At 52.4% G+C, this 17,257-nt stretch overlaps 2 protein-coding genes across 5 annotated transcripts in view; one reads left to right on the forward strand and one right to left on the reverse strand.

The window, feature by feature from the left end:
* MGAT5 (alpha-1,6-mannosylglycoprotein 6-beta-N-acetylglucosaminyltransferase) overlaps positions 1-3,537 on the forward strand; it is a 331,427-nt gene extending 327,890 nt beyond the window's left edge. For all 4 annotated transcript variants that reach the window (XM_040971485.1, XM_040971487.1, XM_040971486.1 and 1 more), the window contains one exon: positions 2,029-3,537. In XM_040971485.1, the coding sequence (XP_040827419.1) occupies positions 2,029-2,227 (199 nt within the window). In that variant the 3' untranslated portion in view covers positions 2,228-3,537. The remainder of the gene's footprint in view (positions 1-2,028) is intronic.
* Positions 3,538-8,713: 5,176 nt separating this feature from the next.
* TMEM163 (transmembrane protein 163) overlaps positions 8,714-17,257 on the reverse strand; it is a 281,838-nt gene continuing 273,294 nt past the window's right edge. The window contains exons 6-8 of the mRNA XM_040971488.1: positions 16,519-16,630; positions 10,519-10,660; positions 8,714-9,425 (exon numbers count right to left, since the gene is read on the reverse strand). Coding sequence (XP_040827422.1) covers positions 9,365-9,425; positions 10,519-10,660; positions 16,519-16,630 — 315 coding nt within the window. The 3' untranslated portion in view covers positions 8,714-9,364. The remainder of the gene's footprint in view (positions 9,426-10,518; positions 10,661-16,518; positions 16,631-17,257) is intronic.

Here is a 17,257-nt window from a genome sequence, read left to right on the forward strand (position 1 = left end):
CGTGTGGCAAGAATGAGCTCAGGACCCCTTTGTCTCGGCTGGCCCCTGCCAGGTGTCCCATACAGGACTCATTTTCCCCAACAGGAAATCGGTTAAACATCCCGCCTTGACAGTTGGGAGGCTAGGTGTGGCTTCTTGCCTTTTCCCACCAGAGAGACAGGAGGAAGAAAAAGAAAATGTGGAACCAATGGTTTCAGGCACTTTCCCCTAATCCTTGATCCTTCCCTCCCTGATCAACTATGTAAACATCATCAAAAATATACATAGATACATACAGACATCCTACCTTCAAGCCTGGGCCTGGAGCCCTCGGCAGGTGCAGCAGGAACCCTGGGCTTGCAGGGAGGAAAGCTGGAGCACTATTGCATTCCAGAAGCCACTTGAGCCATCACTAGGCAGAGCCAGCCTGGGCAAGGTGACAGGCAGGAGTGGGAATACGGGGCCTTTCCAGAAGCAGGGGAAATCTCAGGATCCCCAGCCTGATCCTGGTCAGCCAGAACTGAAAACTCCAGGAAAAATGTGTGTGTACACTCACCCCACCAGACACCAAGGCTCAGCCCAGCCAGCACCTGCCAGCACACAGCCACAGCGGCGGGTTGATAGTGTCCTGTTTTATTGACCGCTGGCTGACTCAGCTAGACTCTGTCGAGTGCAGGGAGACAGGAGGTGGCGGTGGGGGCAGGGGTGTGGTTCTAGTTCCTGGGCAGGGGGAGTCCTTATTTTACAGAAGAGAGATCTGAGCCCCACACCAGCTCAGTGGCTTGTCCAGGGTCACACAGTTCCTAAGATATGAGAGGATGGGCTCAAGGCTAGGTCTGAGTCCCACCCCACCTACCTTACACACACCTGTTCTCCAGGCTCAGGAAAAGATTTGCAGCTTGTCCTTGAGGTGAGAAGCCAGCATCGCTGGAAACAGGTATCATCCTGACTCAGGAAATTAAGCTGCAAGTGTCCCCACCCAATAGATACCACAGCCGAGGAACCAGAGCCCAGACCCAGAGCTCTGCATGCAAGAGCCCTGGTGCTCTGAGCTCTCACTGGGATACCAGTCACAAAGGCCCACAGAGATCATGCCCTCAGGACAGTATCATCTTTCTGATTGCTGTCCAGGGAGAGTCCACAGCTGGGCAAGGGAGCTACAAAGAGCTCATGAAAAATGCAGTTAAAAGGCAGGTCAGTTCTAGTGCAAAAGTTTTTGAAATTTCTGCAGGTTTTTCATCACATGCCCAGGAGCCAGGCAACCAGTCAAGTCTCCCACGTGGAAAGTGTGTTCTACTGCTTTCCCAGACACACAGCAGAGGGCTGGATGAGAAGTGGAGCAGCCAGGATAGAAATCAGCACCCGAGCAGGATGTTGGCTTCTCAGGCAGCAGCTTTATTCATTGTACCCCAATGCTGGCACCTGATGCTCAAGCTTTCCATGACCTCTTACAAAGATGCCTTATATGCTTGGATTTTTTAAAAAAGTGTATACTAGATACACACATTTTTACTGCATGTACTACAAACTTTTTGAACATTTTTGAAGTGATGTAAGACTTTGCCATAGCTTCACTTCCTGGAGGTCAACCTTTGCTAACACTTTGCCAGTCTGGACTTGACACGCTCACACATACACACCGGGCCGAGCACACTGGGCTTCCTGTCCCATGACCTTCCCGAGGGACAGTTGTCACCCATGCTGCTGCCTGTTTTTCTCCCTTTGCCATGGTAGCCTATGATGCCAGAGGCACAGTTTGCTAACCACTCCCTGCTTGGCAAGTGTACCACTTGTTTTTGGTTTTTCCCATTGCACACAACATTGACCTGAACAAAAGCCCCCTATTACTCGTGCTTCTAAGCCACACTAGGCTTTCTCAAGCCACAACTGCTGAAAGAGAATCTAGGGCTGCAGAGGGGGCCCCATTCCCTTCCTACACTGCACCACCTGTGTGCGCTCCCCAGCCCTCCTCAGCCTGCCAGGATAGTGAGAAGGATGACTCGTGTCCCTTGCATTGCTAACCTGTGTGCCTCTCTCTCCCCTCGGCAGGTACGACGTGATCTGCCAAAGCTCAGAGGTGGCTAAGGACATCCTGGTACCCTCCTTTGACCCCAAGAACAAGCACTGTGTGTTCCAGGGGGACCTGCTGCTCTTCAGCTGTGCAGGTGCCCACGCCCGGCACCAGCGGATCTGCCCCTGCAGGGACTTCATCAAGGGCCAGGTGGCACTGTGCAAAGACTGTCTATAGCAGCCATCTGCCCACCTGCTCACCGGCTCCGCTCATGCTCCTCCTGTGGGGACGTCAGGCAGGGCTGTTGGGCGGGGCACAGGTCATTCAGGGACTCTGGATAGAGCCTGAACTTGTTCAGTCAAAGGTTTCCACTTGGTTTTACTCCTGCTGGTGACCAAGTGGCCCAGAGGGAGTTTTTGTCAAAACCAAGCAGGAGTTTGGCTTCTTCCCTATTACCACAAAACGCAGTTTCTGTTTTGCAAGGAGCACCTGTCATGGTGGTGATGGTGGTGGTGGTGCTGGTGCTGGTGCGGGTGGGGTGGGGATGGGAATGGAAGCAGAGGGGATCTGTAGGTACAAGTCTCTCCAGGGTAGAAAAATACTCCAGATGGGTTGCAAACCAGGAAGGCATCTTTGAGATGATCGGAAAGAACTCCGGGAGTATTCCTAAACCCATTAACTTATTTATTTGGGTGGGAGGGAAGGGAGGGGAGGGCCGAGGGACCGAGGACACATTTCTTCTGTTACTTCCCACTGTTGAATCATCCACTTTCGCACTACTGTCGGTTGTCCGCTTCTGCAGGATGGAGGCACGGGGTGTGCCACGGGGCAGGCTAAAGCAGGTCCTGTGTGAGAGATGCTGGCCAGGTTGTCCAGGGCGAGGATGGTACAACCCACCCAGGGACCAAGGTCAAGGCTGCTTTCCTCGTGTGCCCCCACAACCTATGGCTGTCATTCCTTGTTAGAGTTCCTTTAGGTGGCACATGCTTTTGTAGTTTAGCCGGTGGTATGCTTGTTATCTGTTGTCGCAGGTCCCCATGGGGAGGAAAGGGGACTTGGGAGACCCAGAGGTGTGTGGGAGCTATCTTCCCTCCCCCTTTTTCAAAAGAGCACAGTCTGTGAGCTGAAATGTGGGCAGGAGAGCTGTCAGCCCTTCAGAACTGCAGGCCCCACTGGAGCTAGGCTCCTGGTTGCCAGGCTTGTGCTGGGTCCAGCTCCTAGCTGGTGTTGGCCCAAGTCCAAGGCTCCGGCAATTCCCTGTGAACGAACTCGATGTTTGCTGGTAAACCAGGAGCCACTCGGGATGAATGTGGTGTGTTGTGCCGGCTGCCGGCTTGTGAGTGAGGTTTGTGAGGAGTGGGCACCTGGGGTTGGTGTCTTCTCCTGGCAGGATCCTTAGAAGGCGGACAGGGGCGGGCAGCAGCGCCCCTCTCGTCCTGTATTCAGACTCTCCTGGAAGCAGATAACATTGAAGACGTCATGCAGCCATTCGGCCAGCAGGGGGAGCCTGCGGGTTGTAGCCAGGAGCTAAGCTAGGCTAACCCTGTGGCTGAGACCCCGCCCTGCAGTCCCTGGAGCTGATGTGCCAGGCACGCGCGCTCACATGCATGTATGTGTCTGTCTGTTCCAGCCCCTGCGCTTTCCTGGAGCTGATGTGGTGCGTGTGTGTGTCCATGTCCCCACATCTGGCCCCTGTGCTTTCCTGGACCCAGGGCCGAGTTTTGGAAAAGGAGAGAGGGAGAATACGAGCAGTTTGATTTTGTCTGTTTCTTGGTATCTGTCCCAGTGGTGAGAGCAATGCCAAGTGCACTGTCACCTTCTTGGTTCGTGGGCCCTTCACATCCCTGTGCAGTGAGTGTGAAATGCGCCTTCCATGGGGAGAATGGTGAGGGCACAGGACGGGCACCCAGGGTCTGCTGCCCACCTTCTCACCACCCCCATTGAAACAACTCCTAGGCAAGTCTGCCAGGAGGGTACTGTGCAGGGCCATCAGTCCCAGCTGAGTTCCTCTGCTTCGGCCTGGCAGGCGGGGCAGAGGGAGCAACCTGAAGGTGCTGTGTTACATGGACAGTGGCCTGCCTGCAGCAGAGGGGCTACAGTTAACAGCACAACCCTTATTGAGGAAAGACTGTTGATCACATTCCTAGGACGAATGGCTTGAGCTGCCAGACCTACAAAATTGTATGCCACCAGCGCCCTCTCCTGGAAGCTTCTGGCACTGAGGAGGTCAGGCAGGCATTTGGCCAGCAGTGGGGGAGCTCAGCCAGAAGAACCCATTTAGCAGAGACCTGTTAGAGAGCAAGCACAGAAACTGAGGGAAACAGATGGCTGGAAAGAAGCTCTCCTGCTACCTGCACAAGCTGCGTGGCTCACTCGCTGGCTGGCTGGGAGCTCAGGGAGCCTGCACCTTCCCGTTCCTTTTCTCCAAGTCTCTGGGGCCAGGCAGCCTAGACGAGCACTTTGTCCTGTTCCAAAGCCCCTGTGTGGCTGTGTCCCTTCCCTTATCCCAGGACTGGCTGCCTCCTGGGGAAGACACTCCAATTGTCAGGGGCACTTGAGATAGATCAGGTGACCCTGGCACATATGCCAGTTCCCAGGCCCTGGAGTCCATGACCCTTGAAAGGAAGTAGGAGAGGGGGCTTCCTTTAACACTGGGTGCAAACAAGAGGAAAGGGCCTCGAGGACTCTGGCCTGGGAACTGGAAACCCTTTGGCCACTGCCTGTCGTAAGGGAACCCCAAGTCCACGTGTTGCTGCGGACAGTTTCAGCGGCAGGGGAATCCTGTCGGGGTTAGTGTCTTGCCGTGCTGCGGTCACACCTTGCCTGGTCTTTGGGGTTATTTTTCCCTTTGTGACACCCAGCTCTTAGATGCAGGTTTCCTGACTTGGAACGCTTTGCTGGGAGTCGCCTCAGAAGGGAGAGCTGCGTCTTGGGAGGCAGCAGCCACTTCCTCTCTCCTCTTTGCAGTTTGCTTTGCACGTGGATCCCAGGAGCCGTCACAAGGGGGCGCTTTTGCTTTGATGGCGTTTTTTGTCCCTGCTTCTTACCTCAGTTTGCTTGGAGCTGCTGGGCTCTGCTTCCTTGGCGGTGTTTGTCTCTCTAATGTGCCTTTTCGCGTTTGTTTCTTTAAGGTTGGGTTTGGCGTCTGGGGAAGGATCGCCACAGGCTTGTCAGTGTGGAGAAGGGGCATGTCTGGGTCACGGCAGGTGTCCGGGCAGGGCAGTTTGATTTTTGTCTGCTTCTAAGGTGTCTGTCCCAGTGGTGAGAGCAGTGCCTAGTGCACTGTCACCGTCTTGGTTCGTGGGCCGTCACATCCCTGTGCAGTGAGTGTGAAATGCTCCGGGCTGGGCTACCTTGTCGGCGACAGAGCATGTGTACATTCTAGAACATCCCGGGAGGATATGTGAAGCTATGCAAACCCCAAGAAAGACGAGCCCGCCTCGGCCCACGTCCACCTGGATCACATGGCTGCTAAGTCTGCATCGGTCTTGGGACTGCTGGCTGTGCTGCTAGGCTGGGCTCCCTGTGACCCAGCACCTGCTGAGGTGTGACCAGGTAGGACAGGCCAGCATGATGTAAGGGCAGCATCTGAAGGGTACAAAACCCCACTGAACTCATGGGGAGCACGAGGCCAGAACTAACTCAGCTAATTAGCATCTCAGCTTAGGGGCAAGGACAGGCACTTCCCCTCCCCCGCCTTGTTTTTGTTTTCTGTACGAATGCGAGAGGAGTGAGTGAGTGAGCTTGGGAGCCCAGCCCCCTCCTGGCTCTCGGATGTCATGTGGTGGGCGCAGCTAGAGCTGAGTGATGGTCCCAGGGGAGCGAGGGCTTTCGGGACCAGACTCAGCTGGTTTATCTGGACTGTGTATATAATTAAGACACTGGCACCCTCTCCTGTGCCCCCCCAAAATTCTCGAAAGGTATATTTTATTAACGACAGGCCTGTTGTATGTTACTGTTCCAAGCCTGGATTGCTTTTATTTATTTAAGAAATATTTCCATTTCCATATTGGCTTTATCCTATTCATCCCTGACCGTGGGGGCCCCCTCATCTTTGTATGAGTTGATGGGCGGAATCAGATGCATGTTCATTGAGGAGGCTGCAAATTGTGTTAAGCCGAGGGTAAGTTTTTTTCATTCTTGTTGGCTTCAACAGAAAGTACAAAAGCAGGATTCTGTAGCAAAGGACCAAATTAGCTGTATGATGTCAGATACAGAAAAAAAAAAAAATCCCCCTAGCTTTGTAGCGCTTCCGGTTCTGTGAGGATTCAGTGTGTAGCTCGGTGCCTGGCACATAGTAAATGTTGAATATTGTTGTTGTTAGCCTTTCCTAAAACTTGAGAAATTAGGAGCTTAGCTCACTTTCTGTATTATTAACTCAATACCTATACAAACATAGCACGCGCCTGCCCTGCTGGTCGGGATTTTGCTGTGCCCGTAAATGCACTGATTGGAAAAATGCACCAGACCTCAACCCCCAGGGAAACAAGGCTGGGAGAACTTACCACCTGGAGCTGAAAACCACCATCAAGACAAACCTTTGGCCACACCTGTCTTTTGGAACATTCCAGGGGTTTTGAGGACCTTGGAACTGTAAGTTGTGCACCTGGAATTGTGTCACTGTTGTGTATGAACTAGATAATGGAGCCTTTCCTGTGGTCCTTAGGGGAAGGGATGACCGGTGAGTGACTCCTGCAAAGATTCCCCCAGGAGGCCCCTTTGCTGCCCCCTGCTGGCCGGGGTGGCACCTCTGGTCTTCAGACCAGTTAGCCCCCAGCTGTTCCCTTGGGTCTGCAGGCCGACTCCTGGGTCTGCAGGCCGACTCCTTGGCCTGAGCCCAGAGGAAGACCCTAAGATTTGGTCTTGTTCTGGACCCAGCCCCAGAGTGGCTCATTCGTGTGATGGCGTTCCCTTTTCTGGGGCAGTGGCACCTCTTCCTACAGTGGCACCACTCTAGCTTAAGTGTGGTCCTGAAACAGGACAGAGCGGTTGCAGCAAGCATTTTTACCGCATCACTGGGGATGCTCTTCCAGTCATGGGCAGTGTGTGAAGACGCCCCCTTACCTCCTTCAGGGTCTCACCTTCCCCGTTCCAGATTCTGTGAGTCTTGAGACTGCCCTCAACCGTACCTGACCAGCACAGTACACCCCTGCGCTTGCATGGTGGAAGGGGCCATGGCTTGTGGAGGGTCAGGGCTGCCAGGGGCCCGCCAGGGCCATCTGCAGAACTAGAGGGCCAAATCCCCCTCCTTGGGCTTGGGAAGCATTTTTTTTTAATTGTCTGCCCCAAGAATTAACCAGACCATAGCATGAAATCGATGCCAAAGGAGTCGGTGACATCTCTTCTGCTGTAGTTTGCTGTTACAACCCTTGATATCTTTAAGCTAATGGCCATTTGCATCAGTGTCTTTCACCTGATCCTGGTACCCCCATTTTCTACTGTTCCCTTCTGGGGTGAAGTAGTGCAGGAACCTAAAACTACGGTGTCGCTGTCCACATGTACTGTACTGGCCTAGAGAGCTCTGCTTTGTTTTCCACTGTTGTAGAAAAAACTAGGGAGAACTTTATTTTTCAATAAACTTTTCTTGTGTGACAGGCGGAAGTGATTTGCGGGGAAAGGGCTGCACCTGCCCCGCTCCATCAGCCGCGTCTCACAGTGCACGCTCCTAGGACCGGTTTCTGAGCGCACTCCTGGGAGCAGCTCAGAGTGACCTGGACAGAGTGAGCCTTCAGGAGGCTCCAGGAATGCCAGAGCACATTCGACGTGGAGCATTTTACCCTCCTCGAAAAGAACAAGTCTGAAACAGTAAGCTTTGGGGGCATAGAGCACTCGGTTAGGCCGGCGAAGCCAATGGCAGGTCAAGGTCACACCCACCGCTAGAGGCTTGTCTCTAGGCAGAATGGCCCTGTACTAATCCTTATCAGCATGGGGAGCTCCTGGGTACTGCCCAGAATGGAGACACTGTGCCCTTCACAGAACATGGGTGGTGGAACGCAGGCCCTAAAGAGGGCACCCAGGGAGGTGCAAGTACCCACGGGTGGAGATTGCAACATCAGAGTATCACCTCTCCATGCTCCCATGAGCTTGTGAATAAGGAAGAGATTTACTCTGGGGAGATGCAGTTGGTATCCTGCACTCCTCACCAGGATGTGCGGGTTTAAGCCCTGGCTCTGTTCTACTAAGTCGGTCACCCTCGCTGTCTCCCAGCATGCTGCTGCCTCCCATGTGAGAAAGCAGGACTAAGATCCAGGTTGCCAGCTTTGGTCTGGGCTGACTCTGGGTGCTCCAGACGTGCTGGGGTCGGGTGCGGGGGGTGCACCAGTAGATGGGATCAGCTCTCTCAGCCTTATTTTTTTCAAAAATTTTACTTGAAAGTCTTTCCCCCTCTCTCTCTCTGCTTGAGAGAAGAGGGAAAGAGATCTTCCATTTGCTGGTTCACTCCCCAGCTGGCCCCCTGACCAGGGCTGGGCCAGGCTGAAGCCACATCCTTAGGCCACAGAGGAAGTCCTTGTGATGGCGGCGCCCCTCAGATGACCTCCCTGTACCATCCAGAACAGGTAAAGATCTTTATTGACTAAGTCAGTGCTGCGAGCCATCCCGGGGAGGGCAGGACGGGACATGGGTACGGAAGCAGCACTCCATGTCACACACACGTTGAGGAGCACACCAGCTCTTGCGGGCCGGCAGGGACCACAGCACACACATGTGTGCGTACACACGTGGTAATAGGTCATTATTTATTACAAACCAACAGCTTAACGTCTCTCAAAAATGGGGCCTGTTCGTACAGGAAGAGTAGGAATCATGTGCTTATTTAGCTCGTCCATGCAAAGCTCATACGGGGATCACTAAGTACTTTTAAAAACAGGATGGTCTCCTTTCGCACAAACCAGCTTGGGGCGAGGATTAGTGAAACAGTATGAAACTAACGCAGCACGTGGATAGAAACGAGGTGACGTTGTGATGGTTCTGGGTGTGTGATAGGGACAGAAGGGGACAGCTTCCCCTCACACCTGCTGGGACAGTGGCCACCCTGGGCCCCGGGGCGGAGGACAGCCAAACCACACAATGCCCCGAGACAGCAGACCTGGTCCTTGACCTCGTGTGCCTGGCCAGAGCACCTAAGCCTGCCTTCCTGCCCGCAGGAGAGCTGATCTTACCCACAACAGCTGTCTGACGCCGGGAGCAAGGCCAGAGAGGGGGAGGCACGTCCCTTCCTGCAGGGGTGCCTGTCAGGGCAGCGGAGCGAAGGGCCAGTGTTGTGCCATGACGACAAACTGGGGGGAAAGAAAATGTCCGAAAAAGAAACAATGTGCTGTTCTACACATTGGCACCGTCTGCCTGCGGGGACACCTGTGCAGCTCACGGCTGTCCTCACTCGAACATCTCGTAGTGACGCGTCTGCCTCACCCTCGGCACCATGTCGATGAGGAGCCTGCCAGGACGAGACAGAGATGGTCAGCCACACCTGGCAGCGTGCAGTCCTGTGGTTTGCTGGCTGGGGCAGGTATGGAGGGAATTGTCACTTTCTAGGGTCATGCATGTGCCAGAGTTATCAGGGTATAAATGCATGCCCTTGAGCCTCCATCATTCGAGAATACTCCAAACCCCCAGCCCACTGGCAGGTACTCCCCTTCTCCCCTCTCACTTCCCTGCCTACTTTCAGTCTCTGGATTTTACATGTAGCATCACATAGTACTTATCCTGTTGTGATTGGCCACTTCCTCCTGCCTGGCATCACATTTGAGATTATAAGCCACACTGCAGTACCTTCTTTTTAGTAGCAGAGTAGTGGTTCCCTAAAGGGACCACCCATCAGCCAAGGTGCAGTGGCTTCCACCTGTCCCCACTGTAAATACCTTTCTTCATGTCTGAGCTTTGGTGTGGCTGTAGGTTTCAGTCCTCTGGACTACCCACCCAGGAGAAGTGCCAGGATCTTTATCTAAGCAGCAGCCTCACCCACTGCTGCTCCTCTCAGCCTTGGGAGAGGAGTCTGCTGCTTTCACCTTCTCACTGCCCCCTCCAGGGCCCCATTTTTGGTTATGGCCATCCTATGATGGCGAGCAAGTGTAGAATGTTCCAAGCACAGACTATGTCTGGAGGGCGGTTGTCCTTATGGACACTGAGAGGACCCAGGCTGGACTAGGACCTGACACAGGTCATCCCTAAGCTGGGCCCATCTGTACTGATGGAGAACCTTTTGCAAGGGGTATTGAAACCCGTGGCCCTGGCGTAGGCTGTAGGGTGCTCTGTCACCTCCCCTAATTCACTGGGGAATGCACAGCAGGAAGCCACTGCAATAGACAGAAACCTGCCCCTTTCTGTTACAAAGGGCTAAATGTAAGCTGCAGAGGCTTTAAAGTCTTGCACCTCTTAGAGGTTCTGCCTCCCTCCTGTCACAGCCTCAATACTATTGGAACCCTTGCCATGGCCTGGGCGCAGGGTCCTCCTCTGTCCTTCCCCAACAGGAAGATGACTGAGGGTAGGGAGTGAGTACTCCTAACTGCTGTGAGAGTAGGGGAACTTACTTGACCCCATAGGCAAAGATGGTGAGGCCGATGAGCACACCGATGCTGCCATCCAGGTACCAGACCTTGGCGTTGTGCTTGAACACCTCAGCGCTCAGGAGAATGGAGAAGCCCATCACGCCGCCCACGAGGGAGTTAAACCCTGCAGAGGAAGCACAGACCTTCACCACCGAGAAAACCACCCCACATCCTCCCTGTGTCTTGGGGCGGGGGGGGGAGGGGTGAGGGTAAGAATGGGGGAACCTAGCCCAACAGCTCCCTGACTGGTGAGAGCCATAGACTGGGATTCTCCAAGTCACTAACCATCCCTCCCCCTGCTGTATTTCTAAGAATACAGGCTTGCAGCTTCTAGTAGGAATTCACAGTGCCCAGAGGAGTAGCAGGCACTGAGATCTCTTCAGTGGTCCACCTTCTAAGTTGGGGGGTATAATTGTTCCATCACATACCATGGTCCCAAATGATGCAGTTTTAAGAAAGAAAAATAGTAAGAGTAAACAATTGGTATGTATTAAATTGAGGGGCAATGCCATGGCATAGCCAACTAAGTGTAGCATCCCATATGGGCGATAGTTCACCTCTCGGCTGCTCCAACTCTCTGCTAATGGCATGGAAAAGCAGCAAAAGACGGCCCAGATGAAGACCTGAAGAAGCTCCCCGGCCATTGCAACTATGTGGAGAGTGAATCAGCAGATGGAAGAGATCTCTCCTTTTCTCTGTAATTCTTCCTTAAGTAAAAATAAAATCTTTGCAGATATTACATGTCATGTTGAGTAGCTTCTTGAACCCCCATACTGTTTCACACTATGTCTCTGGGCCCTTAAAGTAGTCCTCTCTTCTTACTTAAAATAATGACTGGGGTCATTTTTGTTACTGTTGATCTCTTACCATGTCAGTTTTGAAAAATTAAACTTAGCATAGTGAAATACATGCATAAAGGTTCAATACTAACATTAGTCTTAGTAATACTTCCCACACAAAAGGAGAGTTTCCCATCAGGGTTGAGAAGGTTTGTATACTAAGTCAACAAAGTATGGTTGCAAGGATTGACCCAAGTGACCCTGATTGAGAGGGGGAGGCCTGTGCCCTCCAAAGGATCCCCCCTCCCTCCAAAAGAGAAATGCAACGTCTAGAATCATCTCCATGGTTGGAGAACAGCAATGAACACAAATGCGAAGCTAACGTAACCATCATTGTCCTCTCCCTTCGTTCCCATCTTACCTGTGAGTTCCCCAAGGCCCCTAGGAAAGGGTGTGGCTTAGGGGACCTCCTGGCTCCTCCCTGTGAAATGAGCCTCACCCACCTGTCACTGTGGTGGACTTTCCTGAAGCCGCGAACGCCACACTGCCACCTGAAGCCAGTCACTCTCCTTCCTTCCCAGGTGTTGTGCTGCCACCCTCCCAGCCTTGCCCTGGCCCCTGCTCAGTACCCTGGCCTCACACCTCTGACTTCTCCCGTGACAGCAGTCAGATCTTCACCACTGCAAGGAAAAGCCCCGGAAAACAAAAACCTTACGACTTTGCAGTTTTGGACCTTCAAGTCCAAGATCTGGCGGCCCCACTGGTTTGACCTCTGGTGAGGGCACGCAGAGTTCAAGCCACCACAGGCTTGGCTGGTGAGCAAGAGTGGCAGCACCCTCACGGAACTTGCCTTCTAGGAGCATCTGCCCCGGTGATCCACTGAGTTTCTGCACCTTCTCCCAAATCCCTACCTCTTGTCCTGTTCCACCTACAGGCTCATAGACGCATGTCAAAACAGAACATGCACACAACCCAAGTCCCAACTCCTCTCTGTTCCCAAACCCCTCCCCTAGCGGATCATTTTCTCTGTAAATGGAACCTACCTCCATCCAGCTACCCACCTTCTGTCACAGCCCTCATCTAACCCCTCCATTCCTAACTGCCCCCTGCAAGCTCCAGGGCACGCGCTCAGCTGCTCGTCCCCTCTCAGCCCCTCAGCTGCACGGGCTTCTTCAGTAGCATCCCATCCTGCCCTCCTCTCACCAGGCGATGGTCCCGTCCATTCCCAGCAGCCATGCAGCCAAACCCTCCAACAGAAGAACCGCTGCCCCCTGTGTCACCACGTGGAATTCTCCAGGTCTTCCCAACCTGCCCTACGCACTGTACACTCAGCAGCCACACAGCTAGGAAATTTGCCCCCTCAACACAGACCCTCTTCAGGCCTCATAATACCCCCAGCCCTGACCCCTCAGCCCCCATAAAACACTTCCCCTCTGGGCCCGGCGCGGTGGCGCAGTGGCGCAGTGGTTAAGGTCCTCGCCTTGTACGCCCGGGATTCCACATGGGCGCCGATTCTATCCCGGCAGCCCCGCTTCCCTTCCAGCTCCCCGCCTGTGGCCCAGGAAGGCTGTCCCCAAAGCTTTGGGACCCTGCACCCGCGTGGGAGACCTGGAAGAGGCTCCTGGCTTCAGATCGGCATAGCATCGGCCGGTGCGCTCACTTAATCATCGGACAGAAGATCTTCCTCTCTGTCTCTCCTCTCTGTATATCCGCCTTTCCAATAAAAAAAATAATAAAAATAAATCTTTAAAAAAGAAAAAAACACTTCCCCTCCACCTGCTCACCACCCCCTCCCCATTACTGCTTCCTTTTCTTCCCAGCTCACTCAGTACCTAGCATACTATCTGTACCATGTTTGTTTTGGCATCTCTTTCCCAACTAGAAAACCTAAGCACCAGGACAGGGATGCAGCCCCTTTCCTTGCTGGATTCAAGACACGGATGCAGTCCCTTTCCTGACTTTGTCAAGTACACACATTCACTCTCAATGCATGATTAACCGATGGAAGATTAAGATAAAGGGAAGGCATGGGGCCTGGCCTTCACCTGTCCAGCAAGGACCACCTCCACCCAGGTTCTGGCAACGCTCAGCAGATGCAGGGGGAGTGTGAGATTCCCCAGGCCACCACTAGATGTCCACTCAACTCCACCAAGTCACCTGCCCTGCCAGGCAGCCCACAGCCAATCCAGAGTGCAGATGGCTGGATGGTTCAAGGCTCTGTGCCACCTCCGCCTCTTTCTCCTGCACTTTCCACGTGACTCTTACCTGCTCTGCTGGGCTCCCCCCTTGTGACGACAGAGTCTGAGTCATTGCAGCAGCAGCACCCACTGTGGGACTGGGGAAGACCTCTGAGCTCCAACTCCCTCCCCAAGGCTCAGCGCTGTACTCACCTCTCTGGTCTCATCCACACATGTTTGGACCTGTCCCCTCCGTTTAAAAAAAAAGTTTAGCACAAAACCAAGGCCGTCTCAATGACTGCTGGTGAGCTCAGAGTCTGCTTTGTGACGCACATCAACACCACACCAAAGATTCTCATTAAAACTCATCTTAGTTAAACCTTGGATACCACACAGGCATTAGGGTGTTTCTGGACTTGGGCCGGCAGCTTTGTTGGCATTCCATTATTGCACACTACCACTTTACCTTAAATAATACAAAGCCAACTTCAGCAGAGTCCTGATGAGGATTAACACCCATTGCCAAATGTCCAGTTACTAAACTTCACCTTGTGGAATAAAGCAGGGAGTCCAGAATTCACCCAGCGTCCCTCATATGTACCCTGCTGCCCCTTCCCCTGCAGATTGGCATCCTGGTTTCAAGGTCACTGACCAGCCAGATGAGGTACTTGCTGAATCAGCCTGGCCCTGTTCACATGTTGCTAGCAAGGGGATCAGTTACCCACTTCCCAGCAGGAGAGGACAAACTTTGCTGAGCTTATTTCTTCTCCAAGAGAAGGTGCAGGTGCTCAGCCTGGGTGCCCCATCTGTTTAAACATTTGGTAAAAGACCTGCTCCCACCCTTGCCAGGACTGCTATGATCTCCCTCTGTCTACTTCTCAGGGGGTCCCTGCCTGCTCCCCCGACCCACCGCAGGGGTCTTTTTGCCTGTCCAACAGCCCTTTCCCATTGTTGCCTGCACAGGGGACAGTCATCCCCTTTGCTTTAATCACCTGATGTGTTACTGTGCTCACACATGCATATATTACCCACACAAAATTTCCCAACTCCCAGATGTCAGCCACAAACGGACTATACCACCAGTTAACATCACCCAAGCCAGAAAAAAGGGGCTACATAGTCTCCCAAGGGGCCCATTCCTTTCCTGGAACATACACACTGTGGCTTTACTAGCCTCACTTAATTCTCTCTGAACTATAATTCATTACTCCATCAGCAAAATGGAGCGAAAGCAAGGCAGCTACTACCACTGACTTTAGAAAAACATCCTTATGGTTGGCGTTTCCTCTCTGTGTGAAGTCTAAGTAGGTACCTGTCTCGATGTCAGTAATACTAAGAACTCACTAGTTGAGGCAGAGGGCCCACTCTTTCCACAAGATAGGAATCATACCCCAAGGTGATGGGCTTGAACTGGATGGAGAAGGGCTCAGGATCACTGCTGAAGGCCATATTCAGGCCCCTGGGGAATGTTTTTTAAATGTTTGGTTTATTTATTTGAGAAGCAAAAAGTTACAAAGAGGGGAAGAGACAGAGATACTTCATCCTGATTTCCCAGGGGCTTAAGGCCTTGAGCCATTTCCTGCTGCTCTTCCCAGGCCATCAGCAGGGAGCTGGATCAGAAATGGAGCAGGTGAACTATGAACTGGCACCCATATGGCTATGGGCTATGTCTTATGGGGAGCACTTTCTTGCATTCTGTCACTACTGAATAGATAAAGATGTCAGGCCTCCAAGTTAGAGGGGCTTGCAGTCCCTCCGTAGGTCCACCTAGGAATCAGCTGAAGAGCAGCTGTGGCATGCCCTCCACTGGAAGTCAACCTGTTGGAATGCCTGACTCTTGTGTTCTGGGCACAAGGGTACTACCAAGACTGTATTGGGCTCAAGTGGGCATGAAGGATGTGACTGTTAGGCAAGGATGGCCAGCCCTTGCAGCAGAGACACTATCCTCAGGCCTGCTAGTACACCTGACAAAAGCTATGCCCACATCCACAGCTGGGTCTCTGACTTCCAAGGTGGTCATTCCTGCTCCTGCTCCACCCCACCCCAGCCCACTGGGCAGAGCTCAGCTCCACACACAGCCCAGGATGAAAAGGCAGAGGCCACACCAGGTTCCTAGGCTCCACCACTTGAGCAAGCAGGGCCCTCCCATGGCTGTCCTCCTGGTCCCATGCTACCCAGACTATTGCGTGCAACTATTTCACACAAAACAATTGTGCCGGTGTGGGGCAGGGAATGGAGGAGGGATATTTTCTTTAAAAAAAAAAATCCAACAATTTCTGCTCTATTTTATGCATATTTTGCCACCAACCCACAGGAATGGTCCCCTAACTTTTACTACTCTATTGCTACACTGGGACTCTTCATGTGCCCACAATGAGCAACACCAAAATAGCTCTGTCCATCAGGTCTGCCAATGATGCCCTGATGCCAATTTTGGTTCTAAAAAATGACCTTAGTACAGTTCATACCCCTGCTGTAACTCAGAGGTCACACAGGAAGCTCCTCCTGATCCACAGGGACACACACAATTTCTTTCTTTCTTCCCTTCCTTTCTTTTCTTTCTTCCTTCCCTCCTTCCTTTCTTTCTTCCCTTCCCTTCCTTTGCTTTTCTTCATTTCCTTCCTTCCTTTTATTTTTTTTTAACCTGCACAGGAACCTGTAATTGCACCGAGTACAGGGTCATTCACAAAGGAAACATTTGCAGAGCCAGGAAAAGGTTCACAATTGTTTTATGGAGCAATGGCCATAAAACACAACTCTCAGAAGCCCTTTGTGCCATCATGATCTCCGTCTGTTAGGAGGTCAGAATATAAATGATTAGTACACAGTTTATTAAATTCCATGGGCAGAAGATAGCTGCCCTGCTATGGGAGCCCTGAGAATCATTCAACAGTGTGGGGAAAAGACAGGCTGATGGAGGATAGATTCCAAACCGTTGAGCCATCCTGCAGGTCAGGCAGCTCATAGCAACCTGGGAAGCGTCCTCCCTTGCCCTGAGCTCAGCCCCGTGGCTCAGCCTGACTCACCATCTGTAATGAGTGCTCTGCTGGTGAGAACCTTGCCCAGCATAAACTTCAGCACAGCCAGGATGCTGCAGAGGATCCCACTTAAAATGGAGACACTGAACAGGAAGTCATCCTGCAAGAGAAAGTTCCAGATATCAACAGGTCACCTCCGGCTAGAGCGGACTGCTAGCCTTAAGCATCAGCTTTCTTCTGACCTTCAGTGAAGTATCCTGCCACCAGGTGGTGGGGGTGTGTGGTCGGCTTTGCATACTTGTTGGGAAGCAGAAAAGGGCAATCAAAAACAAGTACTGCAGAGTTGGATCTATTTAGAAATTCATTCTGCTTTTCCTTCATTTCACCTTCCCACTGCTCTGTCTCAGTGAGTCACAGTCATCGATCACCATCAGAGTTGGTCAGAACTCTAAGGACCGCATCTTCTCAGGAGTGTTTTTGGCTGATGATTCAGTTGGCTGAGGATTTGGGGTTGCACCACCACCCCAAGAACCCTTGAATGCAGAGCCCAGAATTTACCACATGGTCAATAATGGCCAGAACTACTTAAAATCCTGTTTTTCCCCCTTAAACTCATACAAGGTGATAAACTGAGAATTCAGATATAAGTCACCAAAGTGGGGGAAATGACATCTAAAAATACTACCTGCTCTTGACATTATCTTAGACCTTTCTATACACTTCTACCACTACTCTGCAAGCAAATGAGTGAGTCATGGATGCAAAGAGAGCCACCGTCTGCTGTCAT

Source organism: Ochotona curzoniae, unplaced genomic scaffold, assembly GCF_017591425.1.
Source record: "Ochotona curzoniae isolate NIBS_2020 unplaced genomic scaffold, NIBS_Ocur_1.0 contig_2210, whole genome shotgun sequence".
NCBI lineage: Eukaryota > Metazoa > Chordata > Mammalia > Lagomorpha > Ochotonidae > Ochotona > Ochotona curzoniae.